This window comes from Astatotilapia calliptera, chromosome 22, assembly GCF_900246225.1.
Source record: "Astatotilapia calliptera chromosome 22, fAstCal1.2, whole genome shotgun sequence".
NCBI classification, from domain to species: domain Eukaryota; kingdom Metazoa; phylum Chordata; class Actinopteri; order Cichliformes; family Cichlidae; genus Astatotilapia; species Astatotilapia calliptera.
The window spans coordinates 15819623-15841904 of NC_039322.1; the positions used below are offsets into that span (position 1 = coordinate 15819623).

Genomic DNA, 22282 nt, shown 5'->3' on the forward strand with positions numbered 1-22282 from the left:
TTTGCCGTAACAAAAAAAAAAGTTGTTTTTATTACCCTTTAAGGATTTATTTAATTAATAAACACCATTACTTTGGTTGTGGCAATAGACTGTACATAAAAGATGACTATTTATGTGAAAATGCTCCTTGGCTTCCGTGAACTATGATGTTAGTCAACATTTTATAGTCTCTGTTGACAGTTTGATTCTTATTTAATAAAACACAATGTTTACGTTATGAAATCTGTAGTCTTACAGTAAAACTAGAGCTGGGCGATAGCACGATAACGATATGTATTGCGAAATAACTTTTTCTCGATAGAAAAATTAAACTATTGCAATAGACCTCACCGCTCTTGTCCTCTTAAAAAAAAAAAATAAAAGAACAGCCAATCCAAATTAAGTAGCGCAGAGCCGAACCAATCACAGCCGCAGCGTCACATCACGTGACTTGTTACGTACAGCACAAGTGCCAAGCCGCACATGTGTATTTGTTTGGGAAGCAGCCAGCCGCCGTGCCGCCCGGGTAATGGAGGAAAAGAGTGCGCCGACTAGAGAAAAATCAACCGAGAGCGTGACCGAAGGTTACCGAAGAGAAAACAGATGATGGTTGTCGAACGGAAGAGCCATAGAAGTTCCTTAGTGTGAAAGTATTTTGGCTATTTCAAGTCTGACAAAAAACAGAATAGCACGCACTGTAAATTGTGCCGAAAACAAGTCTGGAAATACAATAAAGCGGTGCATGCTCAATCTCTGACTGGAAGCGCTAATTCGTCATTCGGCTTTTGTCAGACTAAAGTACCTGTTAAAACTGTTTGAAAAGCTCAGCTATACAACAAGGAGAGATTGAGAATTTCCTTTTAGTTCTCAGTTTATTTGATATTGACAAAAGTTAGTCAGTTTTGTCTGTTCTTCTGTAAAACAAACTAAGATTTATTTTTAGAATTAATATTTTGTTTCTAAGTGGAATTGACAATTTAGTCTGTTTTGTTTGTTCTATTTTGAAACTTAAACGCTTTAGCGGCTGCCTTTTGTGTAGTTTGCAATATTTGCCTTTATTTATCTGAAAAAGTCTCATGTTCCTTAAGTACATCTACCCTGTTGAACTTATTATGGGAAATAAATATTTAAATAAAAACAAGCTGCTGATTATTTCACATTTTACTTGTGAGCAACGGCACATTTAAATCTTACAAATATAGTTATTTGGCTTATATCGTGATAGATATCGTTATCGCCTGAAACGAAAAAAACATATCGTGATATGAAAAAATCTTATATTGCCCAGCTCTAAGTAAAACCAATGCAATGCAGCAGGGTTGACCTATATTCTTATTTCTTGAGAAGTTACTGAATAAGTGTGCAGTGTCCCCAAGTTTCTCAGTCTGATCCAACCCTTGCTTCTTATATCTGACAAAGCCACTCTGTTTGAGGCTTGGCTATGGGAGATAAGTAACCAATGTGATGATGTAGTGAAACCAGTGAAATATACTTCCTCTCTATGTATTTGTTTAAAATACAATGATAGGGTTTTTTTCTGTGTATAAGAATGTCTGGGACCAAAGACTTAGGATAATAATATATATAATTTGTTTTTTTTAAGCATTAAAAAGCCGGAAAGGCCATCAATTTCAAGTAAGGCCTAGTAAGGACAGATTTACACTTTACTGTTGTTTATGCCAAATTCTGACCATATCGTCTGCACACACTGGTTGTAACCAGCGTCCTGTCCGCTTGAACCGGTCTGGCAGTTTTCTGGATGTTGTCTCTTTTTAAGACCTTTCTTTGTAAACCATAGAGATGGTTATGTGGGGAAAAATCCCAGTAGATCAGCAGTTTCTGAAATCCTCACCCAGCCTTTTGGGCACCAACAACCATGCCCCATTCAAAGTTACTTAAATGACCTTTCCTCGCCATTCTCATGGTCAGTTTGAACTTCAGCATGTCTGCATGTCTAAATGCATCAACTTGCTGAAATGTTATTGGTTGACTAGATATTTGTGTTACCAAGGAGTTAAGCAGATGTTCCTAATAAGGTGGCTGTGATACATACATACATGCAAACCCTTCTTTCACTCTCTGGCCTTATCAATAAATTGCTCACATTTCTTCCACTAAAACCTGATGGTGTTTGTGAAAGTACAGATGATGCTGTTTTTAAAAATGAATTTTCTTTTTTTTTAAACAAATTACTTTAAAAGCAAGTGTGGTGCTATTATGTAATGTTTTATTATATTTTTGCTCATGACAGTGCAGTCTTTTGTGGAAAACCTCATCCCTCCAAAACGTCTGCAGGAAGAATAATAGACTGGTTTTGTGACTGACCACTGTTCATTTTTTACTCTGTCCAGTGTGTTTTGGCAAAGACTTTTTTTAGGCCCAAGAATGTGGAAATTTTCTTAAACCGTATTTAGACTGTGTTCTATCACATTTGAAATGTAAACATTCAAATTCAAATTTTAGCTGCCAGGTTTTGAGGCAGCCAATGCCCAGACCTTATTTTCTGTCTATTTTTACTTTTGGTTACTCTCTTTAATAATAAATTGAAATGGACTCATTCTGTAGATGTGTTCTTCACCAGTAACAGAATTGCAAAAGATATTTATCATTATGACCTTGTTAAATAAAAAAAGAGGCCATTTGAAGGAGCTGATTGCTACTTCATCATTTCTTCCAACTTATTTATGTGGTATTTCTGCACAAGCACTGAATTATTTCTTTTTTTCGCCTCTCTACAGCAGAGCTCCAGTAACGGAGCTCCAGATGGCCAGAAGGTGGAGGGCAGCTGTCTGAGCCCAGAGCCAGCGGAGGAGCAGCGTTCAACGGACGGAAAACGTGTTAGCCGGGACTCTGACACCCGATCGGTGTCCCTGCTGGAGCAGAAACGCAAAGTAGTCTCCTCCAGCATTGACGTCCCCCACGCTAGGTAGGACTGTGTATATGAAATTCTCTAGCAGTGACAGTCTGATTCCTATCCTGCAGGCAGCTTGGCTAGAGTGGTACAGGCAAAGTTCACGAAAAGTTTATGACATAGATATGTCATCTCACAAATAGGACAGACCTTATGTGGGCTGACATCCTGTATTTTATTTGATCCTCGAAGCCAATTTTGCAGCACATAGTTTACAAGATAATTTGGCAAGAGTCTGCTTTACTCCATTACATAAATATTTTATTATATGGCCTCACACATGCTACACTCTTCCAACATACAGTGTTGTGTGTGTGTGTGTGTTTATTATAAATAGATAGATATATAGTTGCATAGATGTGTATGTGCAAGTAATCCAAATCCATATAATCCAAAGGTTCAGGCTTCAGACTGATGTAAACACTCAACAGTTTGTTTGTTTTTTTTCTACTGTTAATGTGGATGATGTCATCTCGGGCAGACAGCTGTCTGAGAACATGCCTCAAAGAACTGCTTTTCAAACCTTCTCCTTGTGATCGAGACAAGAAAGTTGACTTCAAGGGAGGGAGAGGGTAGCTAAAACTGCTTCCTGACATAGCGTGAACTACACCAGTGTCTACTATAAGATAAATGTGGATTATTATGAATCGTGACTCACATAAAGCTAGTTTAGTAGAATCCAAGAGTAAAAATATGGAGGCGGAAATGAGCATAATAGGTCCTCTATAAACCGATCCAGACATTTTGTTGATTTAGGATTCTATCCGTGTTCTGAATATTAAAAGGTTTTCAGCAAAATGTTGCTTTTGGATGCTGTTTCTTTAACTTGCAGAAGCATTTATGGGTATTGTTATTTAAACGGCATGCCTCTCTGGTGGTTTCTCAACAGTTACCCTGTTGAGCGTCTTTCCTGCTACACAGCAAAGACACCGTGGCCTTGCAGAATACTTTGCCCTTATAGCCCGCGTGTACAGTTGTTGCTTTCATGTGGTATAAACATTGTGGCACATATTCCAAACTGATCCTACATGCAGAACATAACCCTATACAACTGGAAATAATTATTATGTTATGATGCATTAGTTATTTCTTTACTCATTCGGTGGTTCTCTTTACACTGCACACACACACGTGCACACACACGTGCACACACACGTGCACACAAATATTATTTTAGACCACCAGACTAATTCCCCACATAAGCCATTTCCACAATAGAGCAGTTAACCATTGGTGGGCAGCAGTGCACGACAGTGAAGTTCTATCTAATAAAGGAACAACACTCTTTCTCAATTAAATGTGAAACCCTAATACCTTGTAAAGCACTTTGCTGTTATTGGACATCACTCCTCATTACCTGCCTTCACTCTGCTGCTGGAGTCCAATCGATGGCAACTTGCTGAAAAGTACAGCAAAAGTTTCCCATTTGTGCAACTTTATCACTCCATCCTGAGCTATTGCCTTAAATTTAACTGTTATTTGTTGATGAGTCATTGATTAGAAGCTGCCTTATGGCCCATTAAGAAGGAAGAAAAGTCTATCGCATAGATTAGACTGGAATTTCATACTTGTCCTTTGGATGGGGATTGCAAAAATATTGATATTTATGTGTTTATGGTTGGATGTCTTATTGATTATCTTGCTGCTCAAGTTTATGTGCAATCACTAGACCAACTTCATGTTGTCTAGTGATTGCACCTCCTCCCGCTGAGGCCAGCTAAAAACATTGTAGCCACGGGGAGATGTCTTATAAGTCACATTCAGAAATCCTCATAAAATGACTGAAATAAGACATGACCTTCAGAGAGCTTCACATCTTCAGAGTTAATGGTGTGGGCACACACAGCACTCCGAAAATCCAAATTGGCTCTCCAGCCAGAATTCCAACTGGATTATGTATGCTGTGATCTTATTTAGACTGTGCAGACATCTCTAAGGCACCAAAAACATGAGCACTGTGTGCAATACTTCTTAAATACGTGTGTATATAGAAGCAACCAATGACTAAAGTTAGATTTGGTTTTAAACTATGAACACCTTTGCGTATTTGGGTGTGAAATGAAAAGCTAACAATGGCTGCCATGGCTACTTTTAGCACATTGCCATGGCATGATGGCGTTTTGCAATGTGCTTCTGGAGTCGGGGGCTGTGCTATAACAAAAACTAGTCGTGTCAGATTGTCAGAATAGATCGCACTAATTCCAATCTCATGGTTAGAGGTTAGGATATGGTACCTAAACCCACTATCCACTCTAATGAAGGGCAGCAGATCTTTCACAGTAAACTTGGAAAGAACCCTGTAATTATGTTTTGGTTTTTTTCCCTGCTTTGTTCTAATGAAGCTCTGGCTGCCACTTGTTGAAACACTAATACGAACATTTAAGAAGAAGTCCTTGAAACCAATTCTGTGTACAGACTTTTGTGAAATGATAGCAAGTGTTATCTTCATTTGACAAGTCAAGGTTACACTTCACTTTTTTTGTTTTTTTAGCATGACAATTTCCATCTGCATCTGAACCAAAAGCTGCTAAAAAAGCAAAAACAGTCAAACATGCTGAAATGCTCTGGCCTTATCAGATCTTGTATTTTTAAGTCTTTTCTGGGGTTGTTTGTGTTACTGCCTTTTTGCACATCAGCAACTTTGTCATTATTAGGGATTTGTTAGTTATTTCACTTCGTGAGCCAAAAAATGAAAGTCACATAAATACCATTTGAAGTCATAAGCCACTTTTCCATAGATTTTTCCATTTTTCAATAAATCGCTGCACCACCTTCCTATTTTCATCGCAATAAATTTAAACAAATGAACTTCTGTACAGTACTCTACTTTCATTTATACCTGAAAGACACCTCTCTTCTGTTTCTGAACATTATTTTTCTGCCTTCATTCGGCAGACACAGTAATGACAGAGACAGGAGACATGGGAAGATAAAGCAAATGTCTATATGTGCAGATGACTTGTTTGCCCCTTAATAAAGTTTCAGCATTGAAGAAGAATAATTGTGGATTATAATTGTGCAAAAGCAGACTCCCCCCCCCCCCCCCCCCCCTCCAAAAAAAAAAAAAAAAATCAATTTTCAGCCCAATTCATAAAGTGTGCTTGCACAATCAAGAAGATGAAAAGTTCATTGTTGCTGCCCCTGAGAGCAGGTATGATTCTAAGCTCTTTCTTTAGATATCCCCACAGTGACCTCGTCGGTATACAGCTCCATTATTGCCTCAAGATTAAGATCCAAAGGTCTCATCCGCTGCACACCTGCGACCAATTTTAAACCTGCTCCCACACTGGGGAAGAAATTGTGTCGCCGCTGACCACAGAGTAACGTTTATCTGTAATGAAGACAAAGGGGCAAAGAGACGAGAGGGAGGGAGGTGGCGAGGAGTAATGGTAAATGGTAAATGGCCTGTATTTATATAGCGCTTTACTAGTCCCTAAGGACCCCAAAGCGCTTTACATATCCAGTCATCCACCCATTCACACACTGGTGATGGCAAGCTACATTGTAGCCACAGCCACCCTGGGGCGCACTGACAGAGGCGAGGCTGCCGGACACTGGCGCCACCGGGCCCTCTGACCACCACCAGTAGGCAACGGGTGAAGTGTCTTGCCCAAGGACACAACGACCGAGACTGTCCAAGCCGAGGCTCGAACCGGCAACCTTCCGATTACAAGGCGAACTCCCAACTCTTGAGCCACGATCGCCCCACTGGTGGCAAAGGGACGAGGGAGCCCAAGGAAGCCCAAGCACCGAGGGGAAATTTGTGCATACAGCGGAGGGGAAGAAGGTAACGGAGCTGAGAGAGCATGTGTAGCTATTAAGTTAACAGCAAAAGAGAGAGGAAAGGGAGAAAATGCCTGAGGATTTTTGTCAGAGAGAACTCTCCAGAGAAGTCTGACCTTGAGGTTGTTAATTGCGCTCTGAAAAAAAAAAGTTCCCTCTCAACTTGTGATTTACCAAGAAAATGTCTGGCTGTTTGATGGCTCTCCAGATCCCTTGCAACCTAGAATACAATAGGTTCCCTCCCTCGCTGGGATTCAGTGAAGTACCCAAATGCCTCTTCTGCAATCATTGGGAAACTAGAGGAAAAATGACAGTGTGCCATATAAGATGTTGGACCTCGGGGGGCTTTTTGTAACTACATTTCATGCTTCTGCCAGCTTGTCCAACTCTCTGTGCTTTATCGAGTAGCTGCGTACATTGCTTTTGTTTGCAGGATGCTTGCTTTGGCAACTTTTTATGAGTCCTGCAAACAGAAATCGATGGCATTGCATGATTGACATGTGTTGACTGATATTTTTTTCCATCACTACAACCCTCAAACGCTCAGAAATGATTTCCTTTTTTTGTCTTTAAAAAAAAGATTTATTCTGCACATTAAGAGTAGAAAGATTTGCTCACTGCGGCAGGTTCTGATTTGTTTATTGCCATGTTTGTCTTTGCTGAATTATCAGACATGGTTAAACATTGTCAGACTGTAGTCTCAGCCAGCTGCTGGGTCTGCTCCTTCCTCCAAGGGCTTATGTTTTCTTTATTCAGGAAACGGCCAATTGTAACAAGAGCTAGTGGGGCCAGACCAGTGGAAAACGAATGGCTTGGCTCTTGACAAATAGCATTCAGGAGACTAATTGCTAGCAGGGGAAGTGAAGTATAACCCTAGATGAAGGCAAAATCAAGAGTGCTTTGCTTGTTATTACAAAATCCCAAAACAGCAGATCTGAGGGTTTAAATCCTCTTCTCTTCAGAAAGCCAGCAACCCCCCCACCCCACCCCAAATCTGTCTAGCATTAACAGAGGTTATTCATGTATTTCTAAATGACTGGACCCCTTGCTGTTCCTCCATGATGTTTTTTCTTTCCTTGTTTCTTTTTTTAATACATAAAAGCTCAACAAAGTTACACATGTAATTTAATTATGGTAACTGATGACAAGGAGTCTGGTGGGGTGGACTGGAATTTGGGAGGGGACCAACTTCAAAACCAGCATTGTTGCCAAGAGCATTTTGTTATTGTCATTTTTTTTATTGTTGATCAGTGTGCTTGCAGATCACCCAGTTTAGTGCGCTGAGCCAACCATGTGCTCCACTCTCAGAGCCGCCTGCATCAGCCAACTCAGGCATGGAACAAGGCCAAAGACAAAAAGAGGCCCAGAGGGACTCTCAAATTATCGTTTGTCTTTTGATAAAGTGGCACGGCCTGTAATCAGTTTGTTTTCCTGCTGTTCGGTGGTTTTGTTTGTGTTTATGGAGTTTTCTTACCTTTTTGGAAACACCGCTGCAGCTCTCGCTGCTTTTGCACAACGTGTTTGTGTTTGCGGTGAGCGCCGGCGCTCGAGTTTCGAAATAAGAGAAAGTAGGGGAGCGGCGTGGGTTTTCGAAAGAGTGAGTGACATAGAGGGAAAGCGAGAGAGGGAGGGAAAAAGCGCACTGTGCATTTGCCAAAGAAAACAGTTTTCTTGGTTTGGATGCCAGTGGAGTTTAGAAACCAGAAGATTACTATCTGAAAAGACAAATCATTCCTTCTCCTCCACTGTCTAACTTTCCTAATCTCAGTGGGCCTTTATCTGATTGGATGTTGATGGGGTTTTTTTTTCTCCTCACAACAGTTTGACCAAACCAGGTGTGCTGAGGCAAATATTCCGACAATCTGATTGGCTTTACCACACACAGCTAAAAATAACAGAAACGTGTTTGTATTCATATAAAAGGAACATTGTTCAGCATGTGTAAATCAGCGTTCCTGCTTTTGAACCATAAAAACGGCTTCTGAAAATACGAATGTTGTGATTTATTTTGATGGCAGCCTTAGCTGGGATTTTTAAATTTATTTATTTAGTTGTTTTTTTTTTATTTTAAGCACATTCCTTAAATACAAGCAAATGGAAAATGGAGAGAACAAAAGAAAAGAAGGAAAAAAACACATTTGGATGCAGTGTGTTTACAGGCCACCCAGTAGCTCCCACCCCAAACACCACTGGATGTCCTGTGGTGAATAAAACCTGAACACTGATCAGAAAACTTTAAAGATGCTTGATTTGGTGCTGTATAAATAACTTTTAATTGAACGTCAGTGGCCGATATTCATCTGTTGTGTCACTACAGTTTGTACAGGCTAAAGGGTTAAAGAGCATGTGACTCAGAGCTGAAGGAGCTTAAAACAAAGATTTCTTTGTTTCTCTTGAACACGAGGGGAGATAAATAATGACGTCTGTATCATCTGTTGGCCAAATCGTTTTAAACATCGATATCAGCTCAGGATTTCACATTCATTGCATCCCGATTAAATCACTCTTAGATTTTTTTATCTTGCCTTAGCCTTGGAGTAGGATAAAGACAGCTTTATTTTTATGCTTTATTGTCGTGGAGCCCTGATAGAAGAAGCCCCAGCAGCCACTAGGGATCGTCTCAAGGTGTTGGCTCTGGCTTATGTGGGGTTAAAAGGTCTCTGATCATATCTCGGTACCAGGTGCATATGGGGTTTTTTTTTGTGTATGTTTTTTTTTTTATAATGGATCAGCAGAATCTTAAAATCAATTCTGAGAGGATCAGCTAACCAGTGTAAACATGCCCAAATTAGACTGATACAATCTAATTAGTGTCAGGGTTGTGCGGTAACTATCACGTGCATCAGTGCAATACCACACCCTTTCTCTCTAACCTCCCATTTTACATCTTTGGTGTCTCAGTAAAATATAACTCAGCGTAATGAGCCCAAATTAGATCTTCTCTGTGGGGATAAAGAATAAATGCACAGGAGACGTGAAACCCAGCTGAGACAAAAAAGCAGCGCATGTGCCGCAGGGTGTCGTTGGAGCTTTCGCGCATGAAGGATTTTTTTTTTTCGTGGAGCGCATCTTATTAAACAGAGGCCTGCATGGATTACTTAAATATCATGCCTGTTGTTTCTCGGGGGTTCTGCCTCCACAAGTTGGTGACATGTTGTTGATAAGTGAAGAAAGTAGGTTAAATTGGCTAACTCTGTTCAGCAGGATTTGCTGCCGCCATCTAATCTCAAATACAGTATTCACAGATCAACCTCACCCTGCTGTTAATGAAGCTTTAGATTTATTACACGTAGACTAATCAAAGGCAAACTCCTCTTCCTCCTCTCAATATCTGAGGCACGCAAGTGAGAGCCACACTGAGTTGGTCTGCCAGGACATTTGAAAGGATCTCGCTCCCGAGAACAACAAACCTGACAGGAGTATAATTGTGAGTTTAAATTTATATGCAAATGGGTTTTTAATTAAGTGTGCTGCTAGTGTACATGGGGGAATAGGTAGCTATGGATTAGTCGGCTGGCCTGAATCCAATATGAACTTTTGCCAAAGCGCTGGACGCAGGAAGTGTGCAGGCAAGGTGTGTGTTATTGTTGGGCTCTCATAGTGAGTTATGTGCAAGTTGACCTCTAACCCATGGGTCTGGGTAAGCTTAATATAAAAAATAATATAAGTTCGAGCAGGTCAGGGTCAAAAAGCGACAAAGACTGTTATAGGCTGAATAAATCAAAAAAATATTTTATGCTATTGGCTGGGCTGTGATTGCTAGTATACCTTACACCTATTCTTCCCCCTGCACAGACTGCACTCCAGCTACATTTATACATAATTCAATATCCTGTAACTTAAAAGGCTCGGCATGACTGATATTACTGGCAGGTTTCTGTCTATCACAAATATATGAGTACCCGAACATAATAATATATATAACTTCTTAAACAATTTGTCAGATACACGTTGCTAGTACCTGTTTGGAACCACATTTACTGTCAGTACTGCATTATTTCTTGTCTATAATCTCAAACTGGTTTGAGATTATTTTTGCCCAAATTTTGTGTGTGAATTGTATTTTCACTTTCCTGTTCTTTGCTGACAGGAGTAACACCTGCTGTGGTCTTTAGCACCTAAATATGTAGTATTGGTTGGGCTTTAGCTTATAGCCTGGATTGTGGCTGTAAAATTGTAGAATTATGGATAAGCTGTCTTGCAGTGGAGTTGTTGGTCAGGTTGGGTTTGAGTGGTTCATTTCAATTGATTTCATAATTGGATGGCGCAGTTATTAAAAACTCTGCTCTGAACATCCGTGTAGTCCGGGATTTACACTGACATTAACGATGGAGATTTGAAAGCACCAGCATACATCTGGCACACTAATTACAAACATTAATGATCTCCTGTCTTAATTTGAAGGTTCACTGCATGTGGTTTGATTGACTTGGTCTAAATAATGTATTTGAAACTCAAGATGTCCACTATTGATGTCTATCAGTGTAATTGACTCATTATAGCCCACATTTGTTTTGAAGCCATCAGCAAAAACTTGGGTAAAACAGGTATTGAGGCCGTAAATAAAGATAACGTGGCAATAATGTTCACTATTACTGTCAGGGGAGGGTGACTAAATGCTTTGACGTGACAGCACAGAATCACAATTTATCAATGAATTAAAGCCTCTCGGAAAATACCAGAAATTTGCTCATTTGTTCTATCACTGTTTTCCACCAAGTGGTTTTGTATTCAGTTGTCATATGCCTGAAATGTATACAGCAGTGGTTAAAACCCAGTGTTTGTGTGACGTTAGCTCTGTGGGCCCTCCGCTGCTGCAGTGGACTAATCTATAGTCCCCATTTTTAATGGACTGATTGCTGAGTGCTGTAGGAAAAGAAAAGCACCCATTGATCCTATTGACGCATGTGCATTATTCTCATCTGTGGTGTGTGTGTGTGTGTATATAAGGTAGTACTAATTAACAGCATTATCAAGTGGCACACATCGTATTCAAACATAAGAACTAATGATGACCTAAAGTTAATGTGGATTTTACTTAGATTTCCTCAAAGCTCAAACATTTAACTAGTGAACAGATGCTGAACAAAAGCAAGAAAAGCAACAGGGTGGATTACGTGGGCTGCTGTGCTTTTGAAATGACAATATGTGTGTAATATTTGTTTGAAGCTACAGCAAAGTCTTACATATAGCATTATTGACATGCATGCCAATACTGTAGAGGCTCCCAAAATACCCCACAAATCTCAATAGATACACTATATTGCCAAAAGTATTCACTCACCCGTGCCCCTTAGTTTCAGGAACTCTTCAGCATACAAAGACATGTTGGACAATTTCATCCTACCTACTTTGTGGGAACAGTTTGGGGATGGCCTCTTCCTGTTCCAACATGTCTGTGCACCAGTGCACAAAGCGAGGTCCATAAAAACATGAATGAGTGAGTTTGGTGTGGAAGAACTTGACTGGCCTGCACAGAGTCCTGACCTCAACCCGACAGAACACCTTTGGGATGAATTAGAGCAGAGACTGTGAACCAGGCTTTCTCGTTCAACATCAGTATCTGACCTCACAAATGTGCTTCTGGAAGAATGGTCAAAAATTCCAATACACACACTCCTAAACCTTGTGAAAAGCCTTCCCAGAAGGTTTGAGGGGTTATAGCTGTAAAGGGTGGGCTGACATCATCCTAAACCCCTATGGATTAAGAATGGGATGTTCATGTGTGTGAAAGGAAGTCAATACTTTTGGTGTCAGTCACCTCCAGCAACCAAATAAGGAATACATATTTTTCCCTAGCAACCAGTGGTTTCAAGGGGATTGCCGACCAGTCTATGCATGTGTGACTTTTCAGCAGAAAACCCATTAAACAAATATTCAAATAGTGAAGCATTTGTGTGCTGCTCTGCCATACTAAGACATTTTAAGAATGTGCTTACAGGTTTGGAATATATATTGCAGCTTGTTGTTTAAGCACGTTTGTTCGATTTTTTTTTTTGGAATTAAGCTGCAGTCTACTACCTTGTTTCCCAGTTTCTGTGTGTTTCATGTCTCGCATGCTGTAGCAAAAATGCTCTAAAAAACACAGAGAACTCAAAGTGATGTCTCACAGATTTTACAATTTCTGTCATAATTTGATATCAGTACTATTACACTGACCCAGGGGCACAAAAATATTGTGGTACCATTAGGAATTTGCAAGTCTAACCCAAACATAAACCCGGCGCTGCTGAAGTCCCTCCCACCTGCACACATTATTTCTAATTAGGGCCATCAATTGTAAAGCTTCACTGACCTGTCTGTTTTAAATTATTGATGTCTGTCAGGCTGACAGGCTTTATTAATTAAAATGGAGATGTACTAATTAAGAGCACCACATGAGGGTGTCTTAACTGCAGCCACCTTTTAATTTGAGTGTCGCACATCAGTTTTATCGCGGTTTGGCAGAGTGGGCGAGGCATGTCGAAGTGGCGGTGAAGGCAGGGTGGAGGTACCCTGGTTTGATTGTGTTTCATTAATCTGCATGTGTGTATGTGTTTACTCTTCTACTTTTGAGTTGTCACTATGCGGAATGCTAGCATCGTCCGCTTTATAGACCAGATGTTGTAATGGTTTTCTTACTTTGTTTGTGGTGTTTGCATGGAAACATCCGTTATTCTTCGTTATAATCTCAGCAGATAAGTGCAAATTAAAGTCAACGGCATACCCGTGGTAGTTCCTCCTATAAACTGCTCGCCATATGTTTTATTGCGGGGCCCTTAATTGTATTTTTAATCTGCTGAGACGCTGGACTGAGGCACCATATAAAAACTGTTTGGTGTGCTGTCTTCAGTAACTTATCTTGGTATTATGCAGGAACATCTTTCAATTAGTCTCTCAGATCTTTGAATGAAATGTGTAAATTGCTGTGAGACTTGCTTAGCATGGTTCAGTGCATAGTTTTTTTATCAAATTAATTGTGTGTCTGTGCATGTTCTTTTATGGCTAGTATATATTTTCAGGGACATTAATATACGTGTGGTAAGGATGTTGTAATTCCTTTTTATTGTTTCAATCCTACCATATTACTCACCAACAGCGTTTTTCTTATATCGGGTTATTTCAGGTCACAACAAAGGTTTCTAAGTTAGGGATGTCATCAGTACCAAAGCTGTTGATACCTTTTGATAGCAAAATTCAGAAAACGCAAATATGCCATAGGTCCTGGTAAACTGGTTAGCAATTTTGCCTCACAGCGAGGAAGTCATGGGTTTGAATCCACTGGGCGACCGGGATTTCTCTGTGTTGAGTTTGAATGTTCTCCCTGTGGTTTCTCTCCATGTACTCTACATTCTTCCAAAAGTTCAAAGGAATACTTGGTGAGTCAGAATTCGCCGTAGGTGTGAATGTGAATGGCTGTCTGTCTCTCTGTGTTAGCCCTGTGATAGGCTGTCCAGGGTGTATGCTAGGGCTGCACGATTAATCGTTAGAAAATCGCGATCTCGATTCATACTTATGTGCGATCTCATTTCCAAATGACAACGATTTAAAAAAAAAAAAAAAAAGACGACAACGACTGTACCGCATTTTGATCCGGGACGTAATCTGCATGAAAACAAGCGCTCACTCTTCCTGCTTGACAAATGACAAGGGCGGAGCCTTATACCACGTGGTACAGAAGCTGTGCCGTGTGATGCTAACATTAGCAGGGGAAAAAACAACGGAGAGCACGTCAGGGATGACGAGAAAGTGACAGGAGAAAATCCGTCCCGGTCAACCACCCAAACATCAATAACGGGAACCTTATACAGCGCTTCCCTATACTCGTCGAACTCCCGCAGGCACAAAGAAATTACGGAGGCTATCACTTATCACCTGACCAAAGATATGGCTCCCATCAACACTGTGCAAAATGAGGGATTTAGGAAAATGATCAACACCCTAGACAAACGCTACACAGTGCCGTCCCGCAACTATTTTTCTATTGTTGCACTACCTGCTCTATACACGCAGAGTCGAGCAACGGTGGACACGGGATTTCAAGCAGTACAACATTTTGCGGCAACCACAAAACGTGAGACATTTGTTTTTATGTTTATTTATTGTTTTTATGTTCAGTTTCAACTGTTACGAAGTTGATGTGCAGTTAATAAGTGCAACAAATATTTATATTGGAAAAGAAAATCGTGAGAGAATCGTGATCTCAATTCTAAACCAAAAAATTGTGATTCTCATTTTATGCAAAATCGTGCAGCCCTAGTGTATGCTGCCTCACGCCCTATGACAGCTGGGATATTCTCCAGCCCTCCGCAGCAGCAATTCATCCAGGCATCAGACACCTCGAAGTGTTCTAGTCTATCGTTTTGTGCTGAAGAAGGACGCCCACATGGCTCACAAAACAACATGAAAGATTAGTGTAGCTTCCACGATGGCGCCGCCCCAACTTGTTGACAAGGCAGTAAGAGTCAGGTATGAAAGTACTTTGGTTTTTAACCTGAAATACACATTACCATTTTGTTTGAGACAGCTGGCATTGCTGTAGCGAAATCCATAGACCAAAATCCATAATCCAATAGACTTCCATGGCATTCTGTGATGTAACTAACATTATACCTCATCGTAACCTTAGTAGGCTAATCAGCCACTATTCTAACATTTCAGTCTGTCCTGTCTACAAAATATAATGATAATATTTGTTGATTTTGATTTTAAAATTACTTTTAAATAAAGGAGTTTGTTTAAGTTTAAATTTAAGTACATGAGATTGTTTTGGTTTTAATTTGGGTATGGAGAATCCTGCATGTTTGCTGGCTTTGGCTCTGACTACTGATTTTCTGGTATCGTGACATGCCTTCTATAATCTATGATTATTTTACTAGTCATTTTCCTTTGGCTCTGTTTCAAAAACCCTTTGCTGTGCAGCAAAATATCTTGAGTGCAATAATCCCCCCCCCCCCCAACACTTGTGGTTGGATGGACAAATCTCACATTTTTCAATTTTTCCTTTCCTCCTTTAGAAGAGCTTTGACCCCATAATCCTCTACTAATGGTATCAAAGGTTTTTGTATTAATCCAATGACAGTTGAGTATTGATCAGAGGAGGACACATTACCTGCTAATTAGCTGTTTGAAACAACATTACACACCATCATGTTGATAGAGAACTTAGTTTTAACCACAGGAATACGTTTTAGTGTTTAAAGAACTGATGTTGAAAGCGATTGTCAGTTACCGCCTGGGTTACAGCCAAGCTGTAAAAAAAGAAAAGAAAAAAAAAAGCAGTCTGTATAAGCACTTTTCTGTTCATTTGCAGTAAAAATAAAAGTACAGTAACAAATTTGTAGATTAAACAGGGCCTTCATCCGATCCTGACTTATGTAACGAGCCAAAACCATTATGTCTACATGAGTGTTAATATCCAGATGTGAGATGAATGCACCTTCTGGGCTAACAGATGCATCAAAGATATTTACACCGTGGGAGAGGCTATAATGCATTTAGAACTGTTGCATGTAATTTCACCTCAAAGGGAGCAATAAGATATTTCTTCATATAAGCAGCAACCATACACGCTAAATGTTGTGACAGCGCAGCGTGTATCGGGGATCTTTCGGTGCAGATGTGCTTGATTTGCTCTCAGGTTTTTTTTGGTATTGTTATGTTTAGCGATGAAATAACTATTAGGAAAGCTAGAAAGCCCACTGCTGTGCAGCCTTCTTTGAATTGAGTTCAGTGCTGTTAAATCTTCTGCATTTAGCCAAAACTATCCCACAGATGTCTTCCTCAACAAAGAGGCCTTATGCTGCGAGGAGGGGAGCGATAAAGTTAATTGAAAGTTAGCCATTGGCGAGTCTGACATCTAACAACCATCTGCTGAGGAAGATCTACATAAATTGTTCCCAAATAGGACAACAGTGGAATATCCTTTTACTCCATAATCCAATAAGGGGCCTCCCTGGTCTTTGGTGTCTCCAATAAGATCTAAAGAGGAGGCAGCAGAGCAGGACTGTAAATAAGTGAGCAGGCACTTCCAAAATAGATTTTAAACTGTCATCTGCCAGGTTTCGGTTAACTGACTTGGACAGATTTACATTCAGTGGAAGAAGACAAAAGGACATGGAGGACGGCTGCCTTTGCTCCTAATTATTGTCCTTGTGATTGTCTCTCAGAAATCATCGTGACATTTAAAATCTGTAAACCTGCTTTTGGTGGTGCTAAAACTTCTAAATGGTGGACCTCAGCTGCATCATAAAAGCGCCAGATCATAATTGGCCATGGCCACACACCACCCAACCTTCAAATAAGATAAAGCTTCTGATTGGCGCGTCTCCTCTCTGTAGGGGTCCAGTGCAATATTCTCCCTGTCTCTCTTTTATCCACTCACACTTTCTCTTCTTTGTCTCACTCTCTCTCTTTTCCTCCACCGTCCTTTGTTCTTTAAAGACATTTGTCATTAGCTTCATTAGCTTCACCTGCAGGCCAGCAGACATGCTTACTGTAGACTCACAGACACACAACCCCTGAAGGTAAAAGGTTAATTTTTTCTTTTTTTCTTTTTTTCTTACAGCGCTGCTCTTCTTCAGGTTGTCGCTCGTAGCTGTACAAAACAACTTGTAAGTAATTAAACAGCCAGCAGTGGCACGTCTTGCTTTGAGGTAGATTATAGGAGTATCTTTGTGCGGGGTGTGGGGTGTACACTTTCAGGGTGGTGCTGGAATTCAGAAGGCAGCTGGTACAGTTGCCCCCTCAGCCCCCCTATTTGGAAAGATTGTTCGCACCATCTCCTGTTTTCATAGACAAACATCAGCCCCACCGACGGCGCGTTCTTAATATCAGCGATGCGACTGTTTCCCCCAACTATAGATTCATTACCCTCCCTCCCACATGCTTTCTGTATCATGTCCCCCTGTAAACAATGGGAGCCCGTGGCTTCGGTCACGTGGACTACCAGCTCTGCAGGCGAGGTTGTTATTGTTTTGATTTGGGTTCCACATGCTCGACTTGACTCCCATGTGAGCGGGATAGTCTGAGTGTGTGTGTGTGTGTGTGTGTGTGTGTGCAATCACTTTATGGGTTTGGGTCGGGTGGGACTCCAATGTTCTGCCAAACCAGAGAGCTGCAGAGCTGCAGATGTTGTGCGTGTGTTTTTGCATGTATGCCTGAGTGTGTACTTGTGTGCGTGTATCGTAGCAGCTTTGGCAGCACTGTCTCACTATGAGCCGAAAATGGATGTGTTTACCAGGGGTTTCTCTCTCCCCTTCTCTTGGTCTCTCTTTTAAAGCACCCTCTCTTATTTTCGCTCCTCCAGCCTTGATGGAGGGAAACATAACACATTAGACAGTCACACCAAAGCATTTTCTCCAGCTTAGGTCTGCAAACATGCACATAAACCATGTTGCGTAGCCGTACTCCATATAGCATGAATAATTCACGACCCCTCATTGATATCAGTGTAAACACGGGTGCTTCCCTGCAGTATGGTCTTTGTGGGGAGTGTTGGTGACCGCTTTAACTTCAAATCAACTTACGCATAAGCCACGCACACGCCTTCTTCCAGTAACAACTTATTGCATTGCCAGTCAAAGCCACGGCCTTCACTAACCTGGATAAAGTTGTACTGGTGCTAAATCAGACTTGACAGCTGGTTTTATATATTGGATTAACTCAGAGGTGAATGTGTTTTCTGGGTTGAATGTATCCTGCTGTGTGAGAGATGATGTCTCACTGATCTTCACTAAAACAAAGAGAAAACTGTTGCTCCCCTTACTCCTTTAACCTCCCTCCTGTTTTTCCCACTTACAGTACACTTTGTACTCTTGCTGGCCAATCGTGTCCCTTTGTTTTTTTTTTTTATTACATTCATCTCTCTTCCACTGTCCCACTTGCCCAGATCACTGCATGAGCTTTCCATCTCTTTCTTCCCCTCCTGCTTTTACCTCCCTCACCGGAGATATTCTGTCTTACTTTCTCCATCTCTGCTTTTCCGCTCTTTCCCCCTCTTCGCTCCCCCATGATCCGTGTCTCTCCCACCCTCCCACAGTCCAGCCCTCCCTCTCTTCCTTTGTCTTCTCTCTCTTTTCTGCCTGCTTTGTGTGTGTGTGTATGTGACTGTATTTTTCCTCTGACTGACAAGAGAGATGTTCTCCTGCTGCTGAGCTCTAGAAGAGGCAGCGTGGCAGAATTACAGCAGCGTACGGAACACACAGAGGCGGATACACGTTGTTTGTCCGAGCGTTCGACGACAAGGAGCCGTGTCAAATTCTGGCAACCTGGAGCGTTTTCAAAATTTCAAATGTGTCCACGAATTTTAGAGCTACCCGCTGTTCGTTTGGACGTTCTCACATGCAAACTTTAAATGTTTTAGCTTTAATTAATAATGTACACATAAATTAACATGCAGTGTACTCAACATGTATACAGAGGTCCACTGGAGACAAACACACATATGCACACCTCAAATTAGCTATGCAAATATGCCAGTCATTTGTAGTTGCTCCCCTATAGAAAGGGTTAAGTAACTAATAATCAGAACCATCACCCATCTGAAACTGATAACAGTATCAGAGAGAGGTAGACAGCAAAGAGACATTGTTTTTTTTCCTTGTTTACCTTTTGATTGCAGACTACTGTAAGCTAAGGGACGCAGCGTTGACCCAAATGCTAAGTGACAATTGGCACGTTGGCTGGTTGAAAGCGTCCATCAATTTGTGGCCTCGCTCGCGGCTGCTTAGAGCGTTAGCGCTGAGGACGTGAGCGGCATGATGACATACACACAGGTGCGGGAGTGCAGCTCGGGAGTGCAGTCACATTCACGTAGCCTGTAGGTTTTCCTTTCTGCCGGTTTTATTGTCATTTCTGCCACACTTGCATTCGGATGCGATTTAATAAATCCTCTCATCGGGTGAATTCATTCTACATGGCGCGACGCGGGCTGTGCTTTGAAGAATGCAGATATCCTACACAGTTATTAATAATGCAGCAGGGATGTGGAGCATTTCTCTTTGTTTGTGGGACTTACAGATTCTTGTTTTCTGCAAATATTCCAATGTTGTGCATCTGCAGTAACCTACGTAAAAGCGGGATTTCTTGTGAACCATCCGTCCCCCCCTCTGCTTTAAAAGTGGACCAATTCGCTGGGGTACTCTTTCTTAGAGTTTTTATTTTAGACAATGGAGTTATTTTTATTTATTTATTTAATTTTACTGCCGATACTTTCAAATATTGCTGCTTTGTATTCCCCATCCAACCGCTAACAGTTTAAGAGAATTGCTTTCTTGGGCTGTGTTTAGGCTACCCCAACTCGTCAAATGGTACAGCCGGAGTAAAAGTAACTGTGTTCTTATAAAGGTGCCAGAGACAATTGAACATAAAAGCCAGGACAGTTCAGGACTGTTTTGTCATGAAATAATTGATTAAAATTCTATTTTCTACTTTTGTAGTAGAAAATAGAATTACGCTGCAAACATACAAAGCAGTTCTCATGTTATACTTTTATTTTTGTGTGGGAACAAAATAAGCAGAAGTGCCGACTGGAGAGAGGTTTTTCTTACTAATGTGCGCATGTATCTGTATAGATCTATATTGGATAATGGCGGGGTCTTTGTGTGGACTTGTTGACATGTTGGGAAGTAAGAAGGAAGGGGTGGGCTCTCTCTCTTATTCGAGCTCCCTCGCTCCCTCTTTTGCTTTGTGTTTTCATTTTTTTTTATTTTCGTCGCAGCTGTCTCCTCTTGGGCGGTGTCACACACTCACCACACAGGAGTAAATTAATCAGAGGTGATGCTCGCCTAATGCAGACTTTTCCCCAAAGACACACCCTTCGCTTCTCTCTGTCCCTTTTTTTTCTCTCTTTTTCTTTTTCTGCACCAAAGAAAGTGGAACGGAAAGGTCATCCAAACGTGCTTGCATCCTGCATTGATTGTCTCGCTGCCAATGAGTGATTTTTTTCTCTCTCTTTTCTTTTCTTTTTTTGTGTCTGTTTTCCTTTACCAGTGGGCAAGGAGCTCTTTAAATACTGAAGCCGTGCAGTCAACTTATCCTTTACAAAAGGTTAAATGTTGCACAATTAGCAAATAAATTCGGGAAGGAAGAGCTAGAGAGAAAGAATGAGAAGGGGATTGGGAGGGGGGGGGTAAAAGTAAAAGGCTTTTAGGTAGATGTTGAAGTGGCGGGCAGATCCTTTGTCCTGCCTGGAGGCTGGGTGAAGTGATTGAACCAGCTGATAGGCCTGTTTTAATGCTCTCCATCAACTCAATCTCCAGAGGTTTTACGAGCACCTTCAGCAAGCCCGCACACACACAAACTCACTTGCACACTGTGACACACAGAAGCCATCTCTCACAAAGTGTTATTGGGAAAGAGGCTCCTTTCTCCAATGTGTGTATTGCTCTCTGGGGAGCTGAAGCGCTAGAGGTGTACATATGAAAGTGTGGGCATGTGCCTGTCTGCATCTGCTCTGGTTACAGCCAAGGTGTTTATAATCGAGCTCGGCAGTGATAAAAGGGTGCTCGTGTGGATTTCTTGTTTTTCCATGTGTCCGTGGTTTATGCGACTTAGTGGCAGGTGTCCAGAGGGCAGGTGGAGAGAAAGAACACTTTGAGCTAATACCAGCTGCTCTTACGACCCCCATAATCACCACTGCTCTCAACACTCAACGCTAACGCAAACACTGATGAGGTGAGAGGTAGCTGCAGGAGTAAATATACTCAGTGCTTAAAGGAAACAGGAAGTTTGATATCAGATTGGACTTGGGTAGTACTTGCCTTTTTCCAATATTAATAGTTTTAATAAAGCAAATGGACAGGAAACGGGCCGTCTTTGTAAAAGCTTGGATGCCAGCTAACTCTGTTATAACTGAGTTGCAATCACGGTAAGACACTTATAAGTCTTGCTGTTGTTTGGGCTCTAACTGATGCCAAAATGATGACCAGCTCTCAGAACTGTGCCTAAGCATGCGTAGCAATCAGCGAAGCATGGAAGCTGCTGCTCTGCACTTTTGCCTTGAAGCCTCTATAGAAGTTGTGTTGTCCAGTATTGCGTTTGTACTGACTAAAAGATTCTTTCTATGGCCTAATGTTTTGTGCATAAAAGCATTCCTGCATCATTTTTTAGCAATAGTTATGGTATCTGTAGCTTTTAATGGCCTATAAACAAACAAAAAAAAGTTATTAAATGATAACATTCAGTTTTGAAAAACATCCCGAAGAGCCTTTCAGAGGTTAAGATTGGCAGGAGTTGACCGCTCTGTCAAAGACTGCTAGGGTGTTTATTGCAGCAGTTGGAGAATAATGTTTCTAAACATGAAATTACTTTCACAACTTCAGGAATTTTATTACTTTCAATTCATAATATCTTTAAAAAGAATCTCTCAAAGAAATTTTTACAGAAGGAACACGACTTAAGAACCAGCGCTGAATGGTTGAGATGCTCCTCAGGTGGCCTTGCATTAAAAACAGACCTGATTCTCCAGTGGAAATCACTGCATGGGCTCAAACACACACAAAAAACACTCATTTCATCTTAAATGAGAATCCTTTAAGGTGAGCTCAAGTGTTCTGAAATTCTTTTTGTAAACTATTCTCGTCACATTTCACAGTTTAACAGGGAGATGTGATGTTATCAGAATACAGT

The 22282-nt window shown here is 41.0% G+C and overlaps 1 protein-coding gene across 1 annotated transcript in view; it reads left to right on the forward strand.

Annotated features, from left to right (window-relative positions):
• Positions 1-22282, forward strand: part of znf704 (zinc finger protein 704) — a 54383-nt gene that overhangs the window by 6157 nt on the left and 25944 nt on the right. Inside the window, exon 2 of the mRNA XM_026155794.1 lies at positions 2718-2905. Within this exon, the coding sequence (XP_026011579.1) occupies positions 2718-2905 (188 nt within the window). The remainder of the gene's footprint in view (positions 1-2717; positions 2906-22282) is intronic.